Below are 16,377 nucleotides of genomic sequence, written 5' to 3'. Positions count from 1 at the left end.
CTAGCCACATGGAGCTCATGGTGAGATCGTAAGCTCCTTGAGGGCAGACTCATAATTGCATGATCTTCACCTCTCTTGTATCAGTCTCATTTGCATAAAGAGGGGTTTGGATTTGGCTGCCTCTGAGGCTCCTTCCAGTTTTAGAATCACAGTCCTATAATCTTTGAAAGTCACTCAACATTCTCAACAATGGTTTGTACAGAGTAGTTGTTTAATATATGATTTAAAAAAAATGGAATTGCATTACTGCATCAGGCAGCCCACGCCATTTCTGACAACTCTAATAGTTAGAAAGCTATTTACATTTTCTAGTGCCAATAAATGTTTGACTAGTTTCCTTTTGGTAAAATTTCTGAATAGTTTTCTCGATTTTTGATTTTTGAAAACAATTTTAAATTTTTGAAAAATCATGGCTAACAGGAAAGGTGCCACGGGACTCAGGAAGGACATGGCATCTTCGTTTTCAGGGTGTATTCAAACTGAAGATCAGGAATCTTGCTGTTGATTCCCAACAAAATATTCCACTGTATTATTAAAGGGGTGATTTGTGAGCACTTAGAAAGGGAAGCAGAGATTCTCAAGAGCCAGTGTTGGGGTATCAAAAAGAGGTTTTGGCAGACTAGCCTCGTTTTCTTTTCTCTTTTATTTTTTGAATAGGGTTACTACACTGGAAGATCAAGGAGATACCATCTTCTAAGGGTGGTGGATTTTGGTCAGTCCATCCAAACCCCCCTTAACCTTGGGCACAATGGTACATATATATAAGAAAGCTTCTAAGTACCAGACACACTGAACTCATGACTCTAAGGGTGGTGGATTTTTGTCAGCCCATCCAAACCCCCCTTAATCTTGGGATCAATGGTATGCATATATAAGAAAGTTTCTAAGTACCAGACACACTGAACTCATGACGTATGAACAAGTGCGTCATGTATAAATGTTAACTCAAGATTTTAATGATCCTGGTCAGTCCAGGTCATTTCACTGCTAGTTCCATTGTTGTTAATGTTGGTCTCTACATTTTAGGAAGGGCATGGATAAACTCTAAAGCATCCAAAGGAGGGTGAGCAGAAACGTGAGGGTATTGGAGATCATGCCATGCGAAAACTTATGGAAGGAACTGGAAATATTTAGAAGAAAAGAAGGCTCAGGCAGGTTACAAAACTCACGCCCAAGTTTCTGGAGGAGGGATAAGACTTGTTCTATTTGTTCATTGGGGGCATAGCTAGGAACAAAAGACAGAAGTTGCAGAAGGGAAGACACAAGATGATAGTAAAGCTAATCAGTCAGTTAACTGATGCTTACTAACTGTGTGACCTTGGGCAGGTCATTTATAGTGAGAATTCATATATAGGTTGGACTAGACGGGACTGAGATCCCTTACAACTCTCAGATTCTAGGATTCTTTAATGTCCCTGGGCCTCAGTTTCCTCCATTTGTAAAATGAAGTGATTGAACTCCTCAATATCTGAAGTCTCCTTTTGTTTGAGATCTTTGACAAATGGGAGAAACCTCACAGTTCACACAGACTCACAGTGACTCATTTTAGATCAAAAACCACATAACACCAATAAAAAATGTTCTCTTTTTTCTTTCTAATTTCAAAACATCTGGGAATTAGTCACTTACCCCTGGTCAGGTCTCTTAGTGGCAAATTATATTGAAATATTCTACTTGAGCACAGGAGGTACATGTGTCATGGAATGATAATTTGGGAATATTAAATTAATTTCATAGCTCAGTTCCCACCATTCAGGCAGGTTAAAACAGTAAAAAGAGGGGGGAAAGAAAATGAGAGCTGTGGCAATCCAAAAAGGGGATTTATAAAAAAGATCCCTTCTTCCCCTCCCCAGCACATTGAACTCTCCCCATGGTGCTAGTCCTCACCCCCTTTCCCCTTTGTTCTCTTCCAAGCAAATGGGAAACCCAAAGTCTCATGGTCCAAAGAGCTTGTTTGTTACCAAGCTGATAGAGGGGGAGGGAAGGCTCAGTGATTAAATAGGAACTTTGAAGCAAACCAATTCCCCGATGATTCCGATTTCTAAAGCATAGCAGGCTAGACTCAGCCTCTCACTCTCTCGAGGCAGGAGAAATGGCGCTCAAGTGACTTTCCTGTGGGTAGCTCCCTTTGCTTAGGACTTCAAATACTCCATAGGCATATCAAGGACTGTTTGCCTTTGTTAGAGAAGATGGTTGTTTTTCTTAACCTAATTTCTAAGGTGCTCACTGGTCAGAGATGCAAAAATTGTGATTTGAAATTTTTTTTTATTACATTTATCATTAATCAATCAACAAGCATTTAAGTGCATACTATGTACTGGAAGTTTTGTAAGCACAGGGGATTCAAAGAAAAATAGAAATCACTTCTAGGAGGGAAAAACAACCCTGGTGATGGTGTCAAAAAACCTTAAGCATTTTCTTAATCCTTTATCTTTAGCCATATAATTGAGACTGTGGATCATAGGACTTCATAGGAAAGGACTTCAGAGGCCATGGAGTCCAACTCTCTCATTTTACAGATGAGGAAACTGAGGCACAGAGTTGTAAAGTGACTTACTCAAGGTCACCAAGTAAGTGTCTAAGGTGGGATTTGAACCCAGAATCTCCCACTCCAAGTCCATGCCTTATTCACTACCCCATGTTGCCTCAATTCTTCCTTGGCATCAAAATCTACATTTACATTTAAATTCACATAAATGTGTGTTTGTCTGTATTTCTTGGACATAGAGAGTAGCTGTGCAAGACTGGTCAAGAAAGGAAGCTTGGAAAATTCCTTACCAACGTCATATGCATATGTGTGTATGTGTGTATACATATGTATATATGTACATATATAGATTGATAGATACAGATATAGATATAGAATGATAGTTTGGTCGGTTGGATAAATTTAAGCTTCTTAAGCATAATCACTAACAGAATATAATCTTCCTTAGGGCAGGCACTGTTTTCTCCTCCTTTTGGATCTAGCACAGTGCCTAGTATAGAAGATGTTTAATAAACACCTGTTGAGTTGAGTTGAACTGAACTGAATTCAGTTTTTTTGGACAAAGGTGGTAACCTTGTTAAATGGGCCATTTTTTTTCTCTTTGTCTTCCCCCCCACCCCTCCTGTTAGTGCCTTCTCTCTGAGACCACCTACTATTTACATGTGTATATCCTATATATACCGTTAGATCTATATTGATATGCATACATATATGTACATACATCCAGTTTACTTTTGTATATATAGGCATTTGTATGTTAATTTCACCTATTAGACTGTGAACTCTTTGAGCACATGGACCATGTTCTTGCCTTTTTTTTTGCATCCTTAGCACTTAATGCAATGTCTGGTACATCTTTGTTCTTTAGTCATTTCAATTGTGTCTGAAACTTTGTGACCCCATTTAAGGTTTTCTTGACAAATATACTGGAATTGTTTGCCACTTCTTTCTCCACCTAATTTTACAGATGAGGAAACTGAGGCAAACAGGGTAAAGTGACTTGCCCAGGGTCACACAGCTGGATTTGAACTCAAGAAGATGAGTCTTTCTGTCTCTAGGCTGGCACTCTATTTAACTACTTTGTACTTACTCTCTTTATAGTTTTTCTCTATATAGTTAGAAAACAAATTAGTCCTTATTAGAGCCCCTACTCAGATGTAAGCTTGCCATGAGTAAGGATGACTTCAGTCTTGGCACTTGTACCCCCAGGAGCCAGCACAGTGCTTGGCACAGGAGAGACATTTAATAACTGTTAATTTGCATTTTTATAATTTTACTTAAGAATCATAAGAAGTTTCAGTGAGGCAGCTCAGTAGTACAGTGGATAGAGGACTGGTCCTGGAGTCAAAAAGACTTGAAATCAAATCCTGCCTCAGCCATTCTTACTAGCTGTGTGACCCTGGGCAAGTAATTTATTTTCTTTCATCCTCAGTTTTCTCATCTATAAAATGGGAATAATAGTAGCACTTAAATCTCAGGGTTTTTCTAAGGATAAAATGAGACAGCACATGCAAAATGCTTTGCAAACTTTAAAGCACTCTACAAAGAAAGAAACAGGCCTCATTAATACTTCAAGATTAAATTAATTCAAGACCTCATCCTAGAGATGAACTATGAAAGCCTTTGGCTTCCTCAGATCTGACTTATGGACAATAGTCAGCTCATAAGGAATTACCAATATTTCTGATGTAGATGAAAATAAAGTCATCTTAACTAGTGCTTTAAATATATATTTTTTGGATTTTCATTAATTTTTTCCAGTTAAGCAATTATTTTCACTTTTTCCTACACCTGTCCATCAATTGAAAAGAAAAGCAAAATCTTCCAAAACAAGCTTATTGCAGACCTGGGGCACAGCTTGTGCAAATGCACAGAGATGGGAAATGGGATGTTACAGTTCTCCTCTAAACCCTTTCCAGTTCTCCAGGTCCATGGCTGTACAGCATAGCCTGGTTAGATGAGAGCTGTCCAGGAAACAAGTGTGCAATGTTTCTAAGAAACTGATTTGATTATGAGGCAAGACATTATTTATTTTTGTTACTTATTCCTATTTTCTACATAAGTTACAGCTCCATCCTTGTTTGGCTTCCTAATTGTGGGACAAGACACTGTTTATTTTTGTTACTTATTCCTCTTTTCTACGTAAGTTACAGCTCCATCCTTGTTTGGCTTCCTAACTGTGGGACAAGCTTCTCACCGACACTAGGATACATGGTACTCTGTGAGCATTGTACCATCGCCCCCTTTTTGCCAGGGTTCTTCTACCTTCCACCTTGAACCTTGACCCCTCCTTCTGCTATGCTTAATTGACTTAGGTCTTGTTTACAAACAAACTTCAATGAAATGAAATCCCCTCCTCCAATTTGTCTGGTGATCATGTGTCCAAGAGAGCTCAACTGTAAAATGAGCCGAAGAAGGAAATGGCAAACGAGTCCAGTATCTTAGCCAAGAAAACTCCAAATGGGGTTCACGAATTTGCCCTCATTGTTGAGATAAAGAAAAGACCAAGATAAACTTGGGAATGATGTGGAAAACAATGAAAACTCCATATTTCTTCCAAGCAGAAAATAACTCTCTTTTTCTTCAATGGAAACTAGTAAAGAGCCACCATTTTGGTTTTTCCTTGTAATTTATGAGTACTTCATTTTATTTTTATGTTGTTATTCTCCAAAGCTATATTAATCAGTGTTGGTTTTGGTTGGTTTTTTTTTTTTGGACTCTCAAGAAATTAATTTGTCTTGAGAGGTTATAGCTGAAGTAAAACATTTGCCTTCTAAATTGCAAACACGAGGCTTTTTACTGTAAGAGCCCATAAATAAGATGTATTCAAGAGGTGAAGCTGAGAACACTAAAGACAAAAGTCCCCAAACACTCTCATTTAAATAGACTCCTGAGAAGTGCATCCCTTCATGTCTTCTTTGTATTTTTGATTGTGCCCAAGAAATGATACATTTTCTTTGCTTTATCAAGCTTCTTTGCATCTCTCTATTTTTTTTGAAGAGATTATCTAGAAAAATAGAAAGATCCCTTTCTCAGAGCTTGTTACATTAAACTTTTCACTCTTCCCAAGGGTATCCTTCTAGAGTAACTTAGATGAAGGTATAACTAGGGTAGGGTGACTGGAGCTTAGCCGTTAGTGCTAAATTTTGAGAGTACCAAAACATCACCAAAAAACAACAAAACCTACCATCCAAATATGTTTCTTTCTTTCTTATTTTTGATTTAGGTTTATTATTTCATTGCTGTAGGGAAGCTCTAACACAACAGATTGGCAATTGACCTTGAACTTATGAAGTCCTAGAGGATATCCTGGGCCACGGAGAAATTAAGTGACTGGTCCATGGTCCCAAGAGTCATTATGTTTCAGAGGTAGGACTCGAATGCAGGACTCTGAGGCCAGCTCTCTATTCATTAAGTCATACTGTCTCTCAACATTTAGTTTCCAAGAAGCGTTGGTCAAAATAGGAAGCTACCAGACAATCCATCGACATTTCCTGGAGTACCTGCCTCAAGGGAATTCTTCTCTGGTCTAGCCCTGTTCTGCTCCACCTGGATCAGCTGGTGTGGAGATATCCCTTGGTTTCTGCTCATGGGCATGAGGATACCATTCTAAATTGAGAAATCAATTTGAAGACACTTGCCTTGGTAGTATGTAGGTGTCCCCTTCCCACCTAACTCTATTCTTCCTAGGTTCAAAAATCTCCAGTTATAGCTGTGGATTTCTCTGCAATGTCAGCAGGGTTTGGGACAAGCAGAAGGTTCTGAGATCCAGGCCTGAGAAGAATCTGCCCTCCGTAGAACTTTCTGCAAACTTAAGGGCCTTAGAGAAGGCATGGCTTTCTTACTGAGAACTGTAATAAGCAATTTAGGTGGTTGGTACAAGCTTAATAAATTAACCCAGGGTAATAAGCAAGAAATATATCTTCAAATAATTTTTTTTTAATAACTAAAGTCAGTTGAGGTGGAAAGAAAGGGGTAAAAAGCCCCATAGGAGGTGGGATTGAGCCTCAGTTGGGGAATTGCCACAGCAGGGAAAAAGCATGATATCTGATGGTTATTTATTTTAACTAGGGCCATCTAGGTGGAACAGTGGATAGAATACTGGGCCTGAATCTGAATGATATGGGTTAAAATTTGACTTCAGTCTCTTATTAGTACATCACATTTGTGTTTTTATTTAAAATTTTATTTATTTATTTTCTTATTCTTTCTCAAGAATGTGCCTCTAGTTTTATGAATTTTTCTCCTCTCTTTGATGAACGATGTAAGTAAATTTTATTTGCTGGTGATGAAGTTACAAGGATGTAATTATTGTTTAAATTAAAATCAAGTTTATGAATTTCTGGTGGACTTGTCAAAATTTGTGTATGTAGTGTGTGTGTATGTGTATGTGTATGTAGTGTGTGTATATGTGTATGTGTATGTAGTGTGTGTATGTGTATGTATGTATTATGGCCCTAGATACATCACTTCATTTCAGTTTCCTTTACTATCAAAATGGAGATAATTATGGTACCTGCTTCCAGGGTTGCTGAGAGAATCAAATGTGAAAATATTTGTAAAGCATTAGAATAATCCCTGTCCTACAGTAGGTGCTTAATAAATACTTATTTTTTCCAATACCTCCCTCCTGAGCTTGGTTATCTTTCTGCTACTGAAGCAACATACTCTCCTTGCCCCTTAAATTTTAATGTTGTAGAACAAAGTCTAGGTCATCCTACCTTCATTTTGACTCTGCTAAGTGTGGGTGTGGTTGGTATAAGTGAATTCAAATGTTTGGGTTATATGCCATTATAAAAGCAAGTCATGGCATATATATGCTTTTTAAAGAGGTAGTGGGGGTGGCTAGGTGGTGCAGTGAATAAAGCACCAGCCCTGGAGTCAGGAGGACCTGAGTTCAAATTCGGACTCAGACACTTAACACAAAAACTAGCCATATGACCTCGGGCAAGTCACTTAATCCCAAACAGCCCTCCAAAAAGCAAAAAAAAAAAAACCCAAACAAAACCAAACCAGAGGTAGTGATCACTTTTAAAGGTTCTCAGGATGGATATGAAGATACACCTCACATATAGTTTAAAAAATAAAGAATCTGACCCCACCAAATGGTCTATAAACTTTTTTTTATGGCCAAGGTCAGATACACTGCCACTTTTCTTAGCTGATAAGATTAAGCACTAGACTTCATTGGTGTAGGGAACTTCCACATGAGTGTATTGTCCCTACAAATGCAGGTTGTCTTCTGCCCTGTAATTTAGTCTTACAGGGTTTCTTGGCGCCCTGGGAGGTTGTGACTTGCCCAGGGAAGCCCACCCAGTACATGTCAAGGTAGGCCTTGAACCAGGTGTGCCTGGTTCTAAGGCCTACCCATCATGCTACATTGTACCATGCTATATTGCCTCTCTTCTTCACTGATGGCTTCAAAAAAATAAAAATATCTGATTTGAGAAGATGAGACAACTGGGGAGGAAATATTAAATTGCTTTGAAAAGGAAGGTATTAGAAAGGAGTTTTGTCTGACTTTGTAGTGTAATATTTTCTCTTGGTACATTTTTTTGGCTTTTGGTTTCTAGCATTCATTGTCAGAGTTTTCTCTTACAGGCTAGATTTTTCAGCATACTAAGAAGCTTAATAGAAGTGCACAGTTAGCCAGAAAGCATGGGCCTCTAGGCCTGAAGGAAGCTGTATGGAAATGATTTATGGGATGTGTGCATGAATCTGCCTTTTCAGTTAGTAACTCTGTATCATGCACAACCAAAATCACATTTGTGCTTTTATTCAGAACATTTTTCTTATTCTTTCTCAAGAATGTTCCTCTAGTTTCATGAATTTTTCTCCTCTCTTTGAGAAACCATGTAAGAAAGTTTTATTTACTGGTGATGAAGATATAAGGATGTAATTATTACTTAAATTAAAATCAAGTTTATTAATTTCTGGTGGACTTGTCAAAATTTGTATATGTGGTGTAGGTATTTGTGTGTATATGTATATATGTATGTATTATGACCCTGTGTGTGTATGTGTGTGTGTGTATATGTGTGTGTATACATGGCAAGCACCAGATTTATGCATAGGAAATTAAGTAAACTTTACATCATTACATCAAACCTCATTTCAATTATCTTAAAGGAACCACCCACATTATTTTATTTTATAAGAATTTTTTTTCTATAAAACATGGCTGGAGATAAATGGGCCATCATATTGGCCTGAGCAATCTTTTTGCTATGAAGAGATCTTTCAAATGCTCTCTAGTTCATCCCTTCCTTTCCCCTACCACCCAATCTTGTGATTTCCATCAGAAAAGGAATTTCTGGTTTGGAAAGTCCCTCCACTGATTTATGACAATTCATCCAAAATATATTGTCTTAAAGAGTTTCTGGGGGTGCTGGGGAGTGAAGTGACTTGCCCAAGGTCACACAGCTAGTCTGTGTCTGAGGAAGGACTTTGAACTTGGGTTTTCCTTCCTTCAAGACCAGCAAGCTCTCTATCCACACCACACCTCTTCTCACCCAGTATGAGATATAGACATAAATATAGACATAGACATATGAAGAGAAAGAAAATTTCTCAACCATGTTGACTCTTTCTCCTTCTATTAAGTTGATCTGGGTACGTAAATTACAATTTGCTACACCATGAAAACTGCTTTGTGGGTTTATATCTATCAGCACATATGGTATTATAAAGCTTTGTTCGCTTAGAAAGAATCTTCTCCCTTTTTGGAAGCAAATATGTAAGCACACCATGGAAAGAAAATCTGAATTTCATGACTGCCCAAATTAATTCTATTTGAGATCTAATGAGATAAAGAAAATGAATTACCTGCTGTATTTGATGTAACTGGCCTGGCAATGGCTTCTGCTTTGGTTTCACAGAGAAAGTCATCGATAGAAGGGCTTAGGAGGGGTCTGCTTTCTTGCTGCTCATTCACCAGCTGAGAACAAATGAATACAGGTATCAGAAAGCTTGATTTAGCAGTGGAACCAGACCAATTACGATGCAGCCTTGCAACAAAATGGGAATAGCAAGCCTAACCAAAAAAAAAAAAAATTAACTAAACAAAAAATGAGCCTTCCAGCATTATCAAGGTTCTCTCTGTCATTCTCCTCCTCCAATGCAGTTATCTTTAATTTAAAAGCTTTAATTTAAGCTTTTCCTCCATTCTGGAAGGACCTTTGGATCATTTTTTATTGTCAAAATGCCATTGGGACTCTTGTTCAGTCTCGATTATTAATAGCCAATCCTTGATTTCTCACAGGCAAACCAAGAAAATAACTGACATCACTAAGCAGGAATGGCTTGTTTCACAGTGTATGTCTTCTAATTAGGAAGACCCAATCATAATGTGAGCTTGAGTTCTGTGTGCTCATGAGACACCCCAGCACACGCACTTCTATTTACATGGGCATATACTCCCTCTTAATTATAGAAACACCTTAAGTTCCTTTGGTATTGTCTTGTGTTGAATGAAAACAAGGCTTTATCATGGAGTTATTGAAAAAGGTGTCAATTTTACGGGTGTTTTGTGTAATAGTTTTTTTTTATTTGTGTAATAGTCCCTAAAAAGTTGATGTGCCCATGAACGAAACTTTTGTCAATAATACTCCTTCCTGTTTTTCATTCTAATGGCAAAGATCCTACTGTTGATTTCTCATGACTTTATAACTGGTGAGAAGCTCCTAATACTTTGTAAATAGTTTGTGTCTATGCTCTTGGGGAGCAGCGACTTTCATTTTTGTCTCTCTATCTGCATTGCCTAACACAGTTCTTGGCATACATTAGGCACTTAATAAATGGTTGCTGAATTTAATTGAGCACCTTAGTTTGAAGCTGGTCCATGTAACTCTTCCCCTGACCCTTGCCTGGTCATCTTTGGTTAATGATCTGGAAGCAAACATGGAAGTTTACAAGGGAAGTCACTTAAAGCAACCCTCTGGGAAACCCATTTGGAAATTGAAATCTTCCTATGTGATTCAATCACTCACCCTATCATTTCTTTGCAAGACTGGATTATCACTATTATTTTTTTGTTGACTTAAGATGGATCATGCATTTCTGGTTTGCTGCTGGGAGGAGGAAGAGCAACAAACTAAGAGATAAGATATTTCACATATATTTAGAAAACGAAATTAGAAATATGTGTTTTAACTTCTAAAGCAGGTGATAGAAGCATTTTCTCAAGTCCAGGGCCTTTGGTTCCATTTTGTTGTTTTACTGGCAGAATGATCCCAGTGTGATAACATAGACCCGATGGCTGCTGATAACTATGACTCCTTAATGAATTATGGATATTTTTCTAAATAAGTAAGAGGGAAGGAAGTATTTAATGCATAGAGTATGTGAGCTCTGTCCGGGCAGGGGTTGTTTCAGTTGTGTCTTTGTATCTCCACAATCTAGCATAGAGCTTGGTACATAGTAGGCACTTTTGAAAAAGGATTGAATTATTGGTTGGTTGAGTGCTTACTTAGGTATTGACCATATTGGAGGTCCACTTAATTTGATTCATCTACACCATGAGACTCTACCTCCCTACTGAATCTATGTCAGCAGCCAGGGTGAGTCAATGGAATTCAGAACCTACAATCTTCCCATAAACCAAAAAGGGATTAAGTTCTAGCATTCCTAGGGTCCTCATTGCCAGGTCTCTGCCTCCCAGTGAAACAAGTTTGAATGTTTTGGGACTATACCCTCATGTTTCAGAAAAATACTAATTGAATTTAGTAGAGTGTGGGCTAGCCTGAGTTTCTGAGTGTCAGCTATGATTATACTTCCTCATATAAAAGTCATCACTAGTAGCTAGAAATAGAATTGAAATGTCCTCCAGAAAATACAAAATTGTTTCTCTCCCTCCTCTAGGTTTCTGATGGGTTGTGCTGTCCGGGAGGCAGTGTGGTATAGTGGAAAGACTGTTACTAGGAGTTAGAAGGTTCAAATCCTTGCTCTGCCATTGCTACCTGGGTGACCTTGGGAGTTAGTCAATCTTATCTGTAAAACATTGAGGCTGATCTCCAATCCTCTAAGAAGGTTCCTTCAAGTTCTAAAGCTTTCATACTTGGAGCTAACACATACTATGATCATTGCTCAAGCTTTTGAAATCTATGATGTTTTCTATACTTGCCAGCTATCAATCCCTGACAATTCCAAATGAATATAGACTCTGACCATGGTCACTGGGGCATGGAATGCTTCTCACTTCATGGTGGGAGCCACATTTTATGTCATGAAAAGCTGATGGCTACCTAATACAAGCTTTAAAGTCTATTGAGCCAGAAAGCTTTAAGAGCTGAAGAAGGGCTTCATTTTCATGGTACTTCATGGTGCTTGCATACAGGACATGAATAGCAATTACCAAAGAGAGCATCTTCAAGGCAGGGATTGAATCACCTTTGCACTTGTATCTCCAACTTTGAGTTTTATATTCCCAGCACCTGGTTTTACAACTCAACTTGAATCTTACCTTCTGCAGAAGACCTTTCCTATTCTCCTCAGCTGTCAGTGTCAGATAACCTTTTAGATAACCTCATCTATATACTCTATATGGGGTAGCTAGGTCCTCTTTGAGAATGAAGGACAATAACAACAGCCATGGGGCGGTTAGGTGACGCAGGAGGCCTGGAGTCAGGGAGACCCAGATTCAAATCTGGTCTCAGACCATTACTAGCTGTGTCAATAAACCCTGTTTGCCTCAGTTTGCCTCATCTGTAAAACAAGCTGGAGAAGTGTAATGGGAAACCACTCTGGTATCTTTGCCAAGAAAATCCCAAATGGGGTGACAAAGAGTAAAAAATGACTAAACAACATATGCCCTCTATATATTTCTTTCATGTAACTATATAATTACATATTGTCTCCTTCATCAGAATGCATGCTCCTTGAGGGCAGAGACTAGTTTTTGGCCTTTCTTTGTATTCCTAGTGCTCAGTGCAGTATTTGGCACATAACAAGCCCTTTATAAATGTTTGATGACTAATGGACTTAGCGAAATTTTTGGCACATAGCAGACATTTAATGAGTACTGAATAATTGACTGGTTTTAAGGCTTCTGTTATGTCACTCAGATCCATCCCACACTCATTGGCTGCCATGCACTCACTAATAAGAGGAATACAATATTTTCAATCCAAGCTGTTATTTTAAGAGTTGGACATCTATGTCAGGAGTAAGTCTAGGATGATATTCAATGACTGTTGGAAACCATTTTTCTTTAAAGAATAAAAGTTAACAACCAAAGAAGGCCAGCCCCATTGGCTATAATTTCAGGACATCTCAATATGGTAAGAATATTAAGTAAGTATAATTTGCATCACCTTGGCAGGTTTTAGAATTTTTTTGTAGAAAATTTAGACTAAATTAAACTGTTTTGCAGAAAAAAATAACTAAATATTCATTGCTTCCCAGAGCAAGAGCCTTTTGTGTTGCCCATGTTAATAAATATAAGGAATTGGTTTAAACTAACTATCTCTTCAGGAGAAGGGCAGAAACCAGTTCCCAGGATGTTAGATTTCTCTAACTTATGCTCAAATACAAGTTATATAGAGCTTATTGTCAAGAATAGACTTGACAAGAAAAAGATATTACTATAGAGGGGAGAAAATAATCTGAAAGTAAAAGAAAAAAGGGTAGCGGAATGGTTTATTTGCATAAAAATGTCATATAGAACAATAAGGAAATGGGATAGTTTGTCTACCGAAAGCCTGCACATGTGAGGCAATGGATGAGGCAGCCTGGTGAACTGAATCTACTTGAAGTCAGAAGAACCTGAATTTAAGTCTTGCTTCTGAAATACACTGACTATATGACCCTGTGCAAATCCCTTAACCTATCAGTCGACTCTGGACTGTATGTGGCAGAGAGAGTGTTGACCTGCTTTCATAGGAGGGGTTTTCTTCCTGGGAGTTCCTTATACCCATGAAACTACAGGCCTGGTTCAAAAAGTAAAAGGAAGTGGGATGGTTTGTTTACATAAAAGCCTTATGTGGGAAGCAGCAAGGAAGTGGGATGGTCTGTCCACATAGAAACCTCCTTTGGGAAGCAAAAAGGGTATTTTTCTACATAAAAATTTCATATAGGAAACATAAGGCAGTAGGATGGTTTAGCTCCACAAAAATCTCATAGGAAACAGCCCTCATAGGAAACTAAGGAAGTGGGTAGGTTTCTTGGCAGGCTTAATGCTTGTAGGCAAATCTGCTGAAAGTTAGCAGAAGGGTTTCAGCCTCTCTCCATCTCATTCATTCAAGCAAGCACTTCTTATATATTTTTTAATTAGAAAGGTTGCTTAACAGTCTCTGATTGTCTTGGAGGTTGAGGGAAACAGAGGACCAGCAAACACAGAATTAAGAAATGGACTTTTTAATGTGAACAATGCTAATTCCAATCCCTTTTATCTTGATGTTATTTATAGGAAAAGAAAGCCTTCAAGTAGGTAGCATTTATTTGATTATTTTAATATCAGTCTCTCCCCACATCCTGGGGACCTCATCTCCTAACATGCAGTTGACAGCAGGCTGCTCTAAACCCACCACCACCATCTATCTTTCTCCACTGAATTCCTTAGGCTGACTTTGCTGAACATCCTTCTGAGAATTCTCTGCATTTTCTGCTTTCTCAGTCAGTGTTTTATTTTTTTTTCTCTCGTTGGAATCCAATTTGGTTCATAAAAGACTTTGGAGGACGAGCAGGGTTTCTGAAACAGGGTGCAGAGCCTAGGAAGGAGGTGGAAGAAAGCCAAAAATGAGACCTGGAAAAGTAATTGGGAGTATCCAGGAGCAGAAATGAGTGGCAGATGATGTTTTTATTGGTTAGAAGGAGGGAAGATGGAGGTTACTGTGACTAGATGGAAACAGAAAGATCTGGGTTCCAATTCTGTTCAAGTACTTCCTAGATATATAAACTTGTTCTCTCTGGGCCTCAGTTTGGACTTGATGGTCTATACTGTTCCTTCCAGCTCTAAATCTATGAACTTATGAGCCTATGACTTCTTGGGTTCAGAGCAGGGCGGAAGGCTTGATACATTACTGGAGTAGTATAGGGCAGTGCCGATGAGGGCCTGACTTGGGCTATGGCAGTGTGGTCTCTAGGCATACACTACTGAAAGAGTGCTGAATGTGGGCTCAGAGGGACCATTTTAAATCCTGCCTCCACTACATCGGTCAAGTCCCACCCTTTCTCTATGCTTCACCTTCCTCTTCTGTAAATGAAAGGGTTGCATGAGATGACGTCCAGACAGGACTAGATGACTTTTCAACTCTACATCAATGATCCCATGATAAATTCTACCTCCCTGAGCTGGATTTCAGATTTGTTCCCCTATTGGACAATTGAAAACATTCCTGGTCTCTACTGCACCTACATCTAAGCTAATAGTTTTGTAGCAAGCCTCCCTGTTACTTACTCCCTGTTCCTTGATCTAAATGTCCTTCCCTGCCTTCAAAAGAGAAAAAAAAAAAAGGGACACGGAGCATCAGGAGGCATTTTCAAACACAAAGGGGTTAAGTCCTCAAGTTTTTTTTTCTTATGTACATAGTTAATATTATGAGTTTACGATTTTTCCAAATGTTTACATTTTAATTTGAGGACAAAGGAGATCCATGATACCCTGGATGCTTTAGAATGGATCCCAAATCAAAATGCATTTTAAATAGTAATCTAAGAGCCTCCAAGAATAATGACATGTTCTCATGAATAATGGATAATCATTAACATTTCGGACCAAAGGACCAGATTGGTGTTTGATTTTAAAATGGAATATTTCATTTTTATTTCCAAATAGGTTAGAGAAAAAAATATTCATCTACTTCCACAGAATTGAAAATAAAACTGAGTTAAAAAAAAAAAACAATACCACTAAAAGCAGACTAGAAAACAAGGTGTCAAGACTTTGCCCCCTTTTCTGTCAATGCTGATTTTTTAAAAATCCAGTTAAACAACTTGTCTTTTTTTTTAAACCATGCATCTGAAACAATGAAACATTCTGAAGGTTTTCTTAATTAGTTTCTACATGAATGGAAAGTGCTCAGATCTGTTTTTAACACAGCGTAGGAGTTCGTGTTTGGAAACTCCCCATATGCCTTTTTTGTTTTTTCTTTTCTTTCCCCTAACATTGTTGATTCAAGGCAGGTGTTGCATTTGTCAATTAGGCTCCTACTTGGAGCTCTGCTACTGAATTACCTACCTTGGACCAGGTGAGCTTTGTTCTCATTTAGAGAAGCATCGCAAGTGAAATCATGTGTCACTACACTTGTAAGGGACCTAATCAATAGAATAAGTGGACCAGTAAAGCTATCAGAAGGTACAGTAGGGGTCTATTCCCAGCCTAACAATTTTAGGGTTTTGAAGGGGCCTTCTGAGTTCCACCATCTGAGTTCCAGGCATTACTTTGATGACTTTTGAAGGGTTATGCAATATCTCCTCCTTTGGGTTTCTTGACCTCAGATCGAGTGGGAAATAATACCCTGAATGATTTTGAATGAGTCCCATTGGTTCACTGGATTTGGGGAGAGTCTATCAGGGATAAGTATAATTAGTAGAGACAAGCACATAGGAAGTATGTAACAAATGTTTGCTGAGTGTCTTCAGTTCTTTTGAGACCACATTAAGTATTCTCTGGGCAGTTATGGTGCCTATATACAGCAAGACCTTGAGAGATTTCTGTAGGCACCCAGAATCTTTTCAGCATGGAGGAAAATGAACTAGCTTGTGAAATTTCCTATACCTTAGTTGAAAATATTAAAATAGGGAGAAGTTTTAGAACAGATTTCATTAATATAGGGAACTCCCTCTACCAATGCAGTATGATATCTTATAGTATTAGAGAATTATGTAGACCTAGAGTACTGAGAAATTAAGTGACTTGCTAGAGTGGCATAGCTAGAATGTGTCCGAGACAA

General features: G+C 38.3%; 1 protein-coding gene across 2 annotated transcripts in view; it reads right to left on the bottom strand.

Annotated features, from left to right (window-relative positions):
* PEX5L (peroxisomal biogenesis factor 5 like) overlaps nt 1-16,377 on the bottom strand; it is a 190,308-nt gene that overhangs the window by 90,434 nt on the left and 83,497 nt on the right. For both annotated transcript variants that reach the window (XM_069104813.1, XM_069104814.1), the window contains one exon: nt 9,314-9,425. In XM_069104813.1, coding sequence (XP_068960914.1) covers nt 9,314-9,425 — 112 coding nt within the window. The remainder of the gene's footprint in view (nt 1-9,313; nt 9,426-16,377) is intronic.

Source organism: Petaurus breviceps, unplaced genomic scaffold, assembly GCF_028583685.1.
Source record: "Petaurus breviceps papuanus isolate PSGF00001 unplaced genomic scaffold, PetGlider_PUasm1.0 688, whole genome shotgun sequence".
Classification (NCBI taxonomy): Eukaryota; Metazoa; Chordata; class Mammalia; order Diprotodontia; family Petauridae; genus Petaurus; species Petaurus breviceps.
This window is presented reverse-complemented; position numbering and strand designations above follow the sequence as displayed.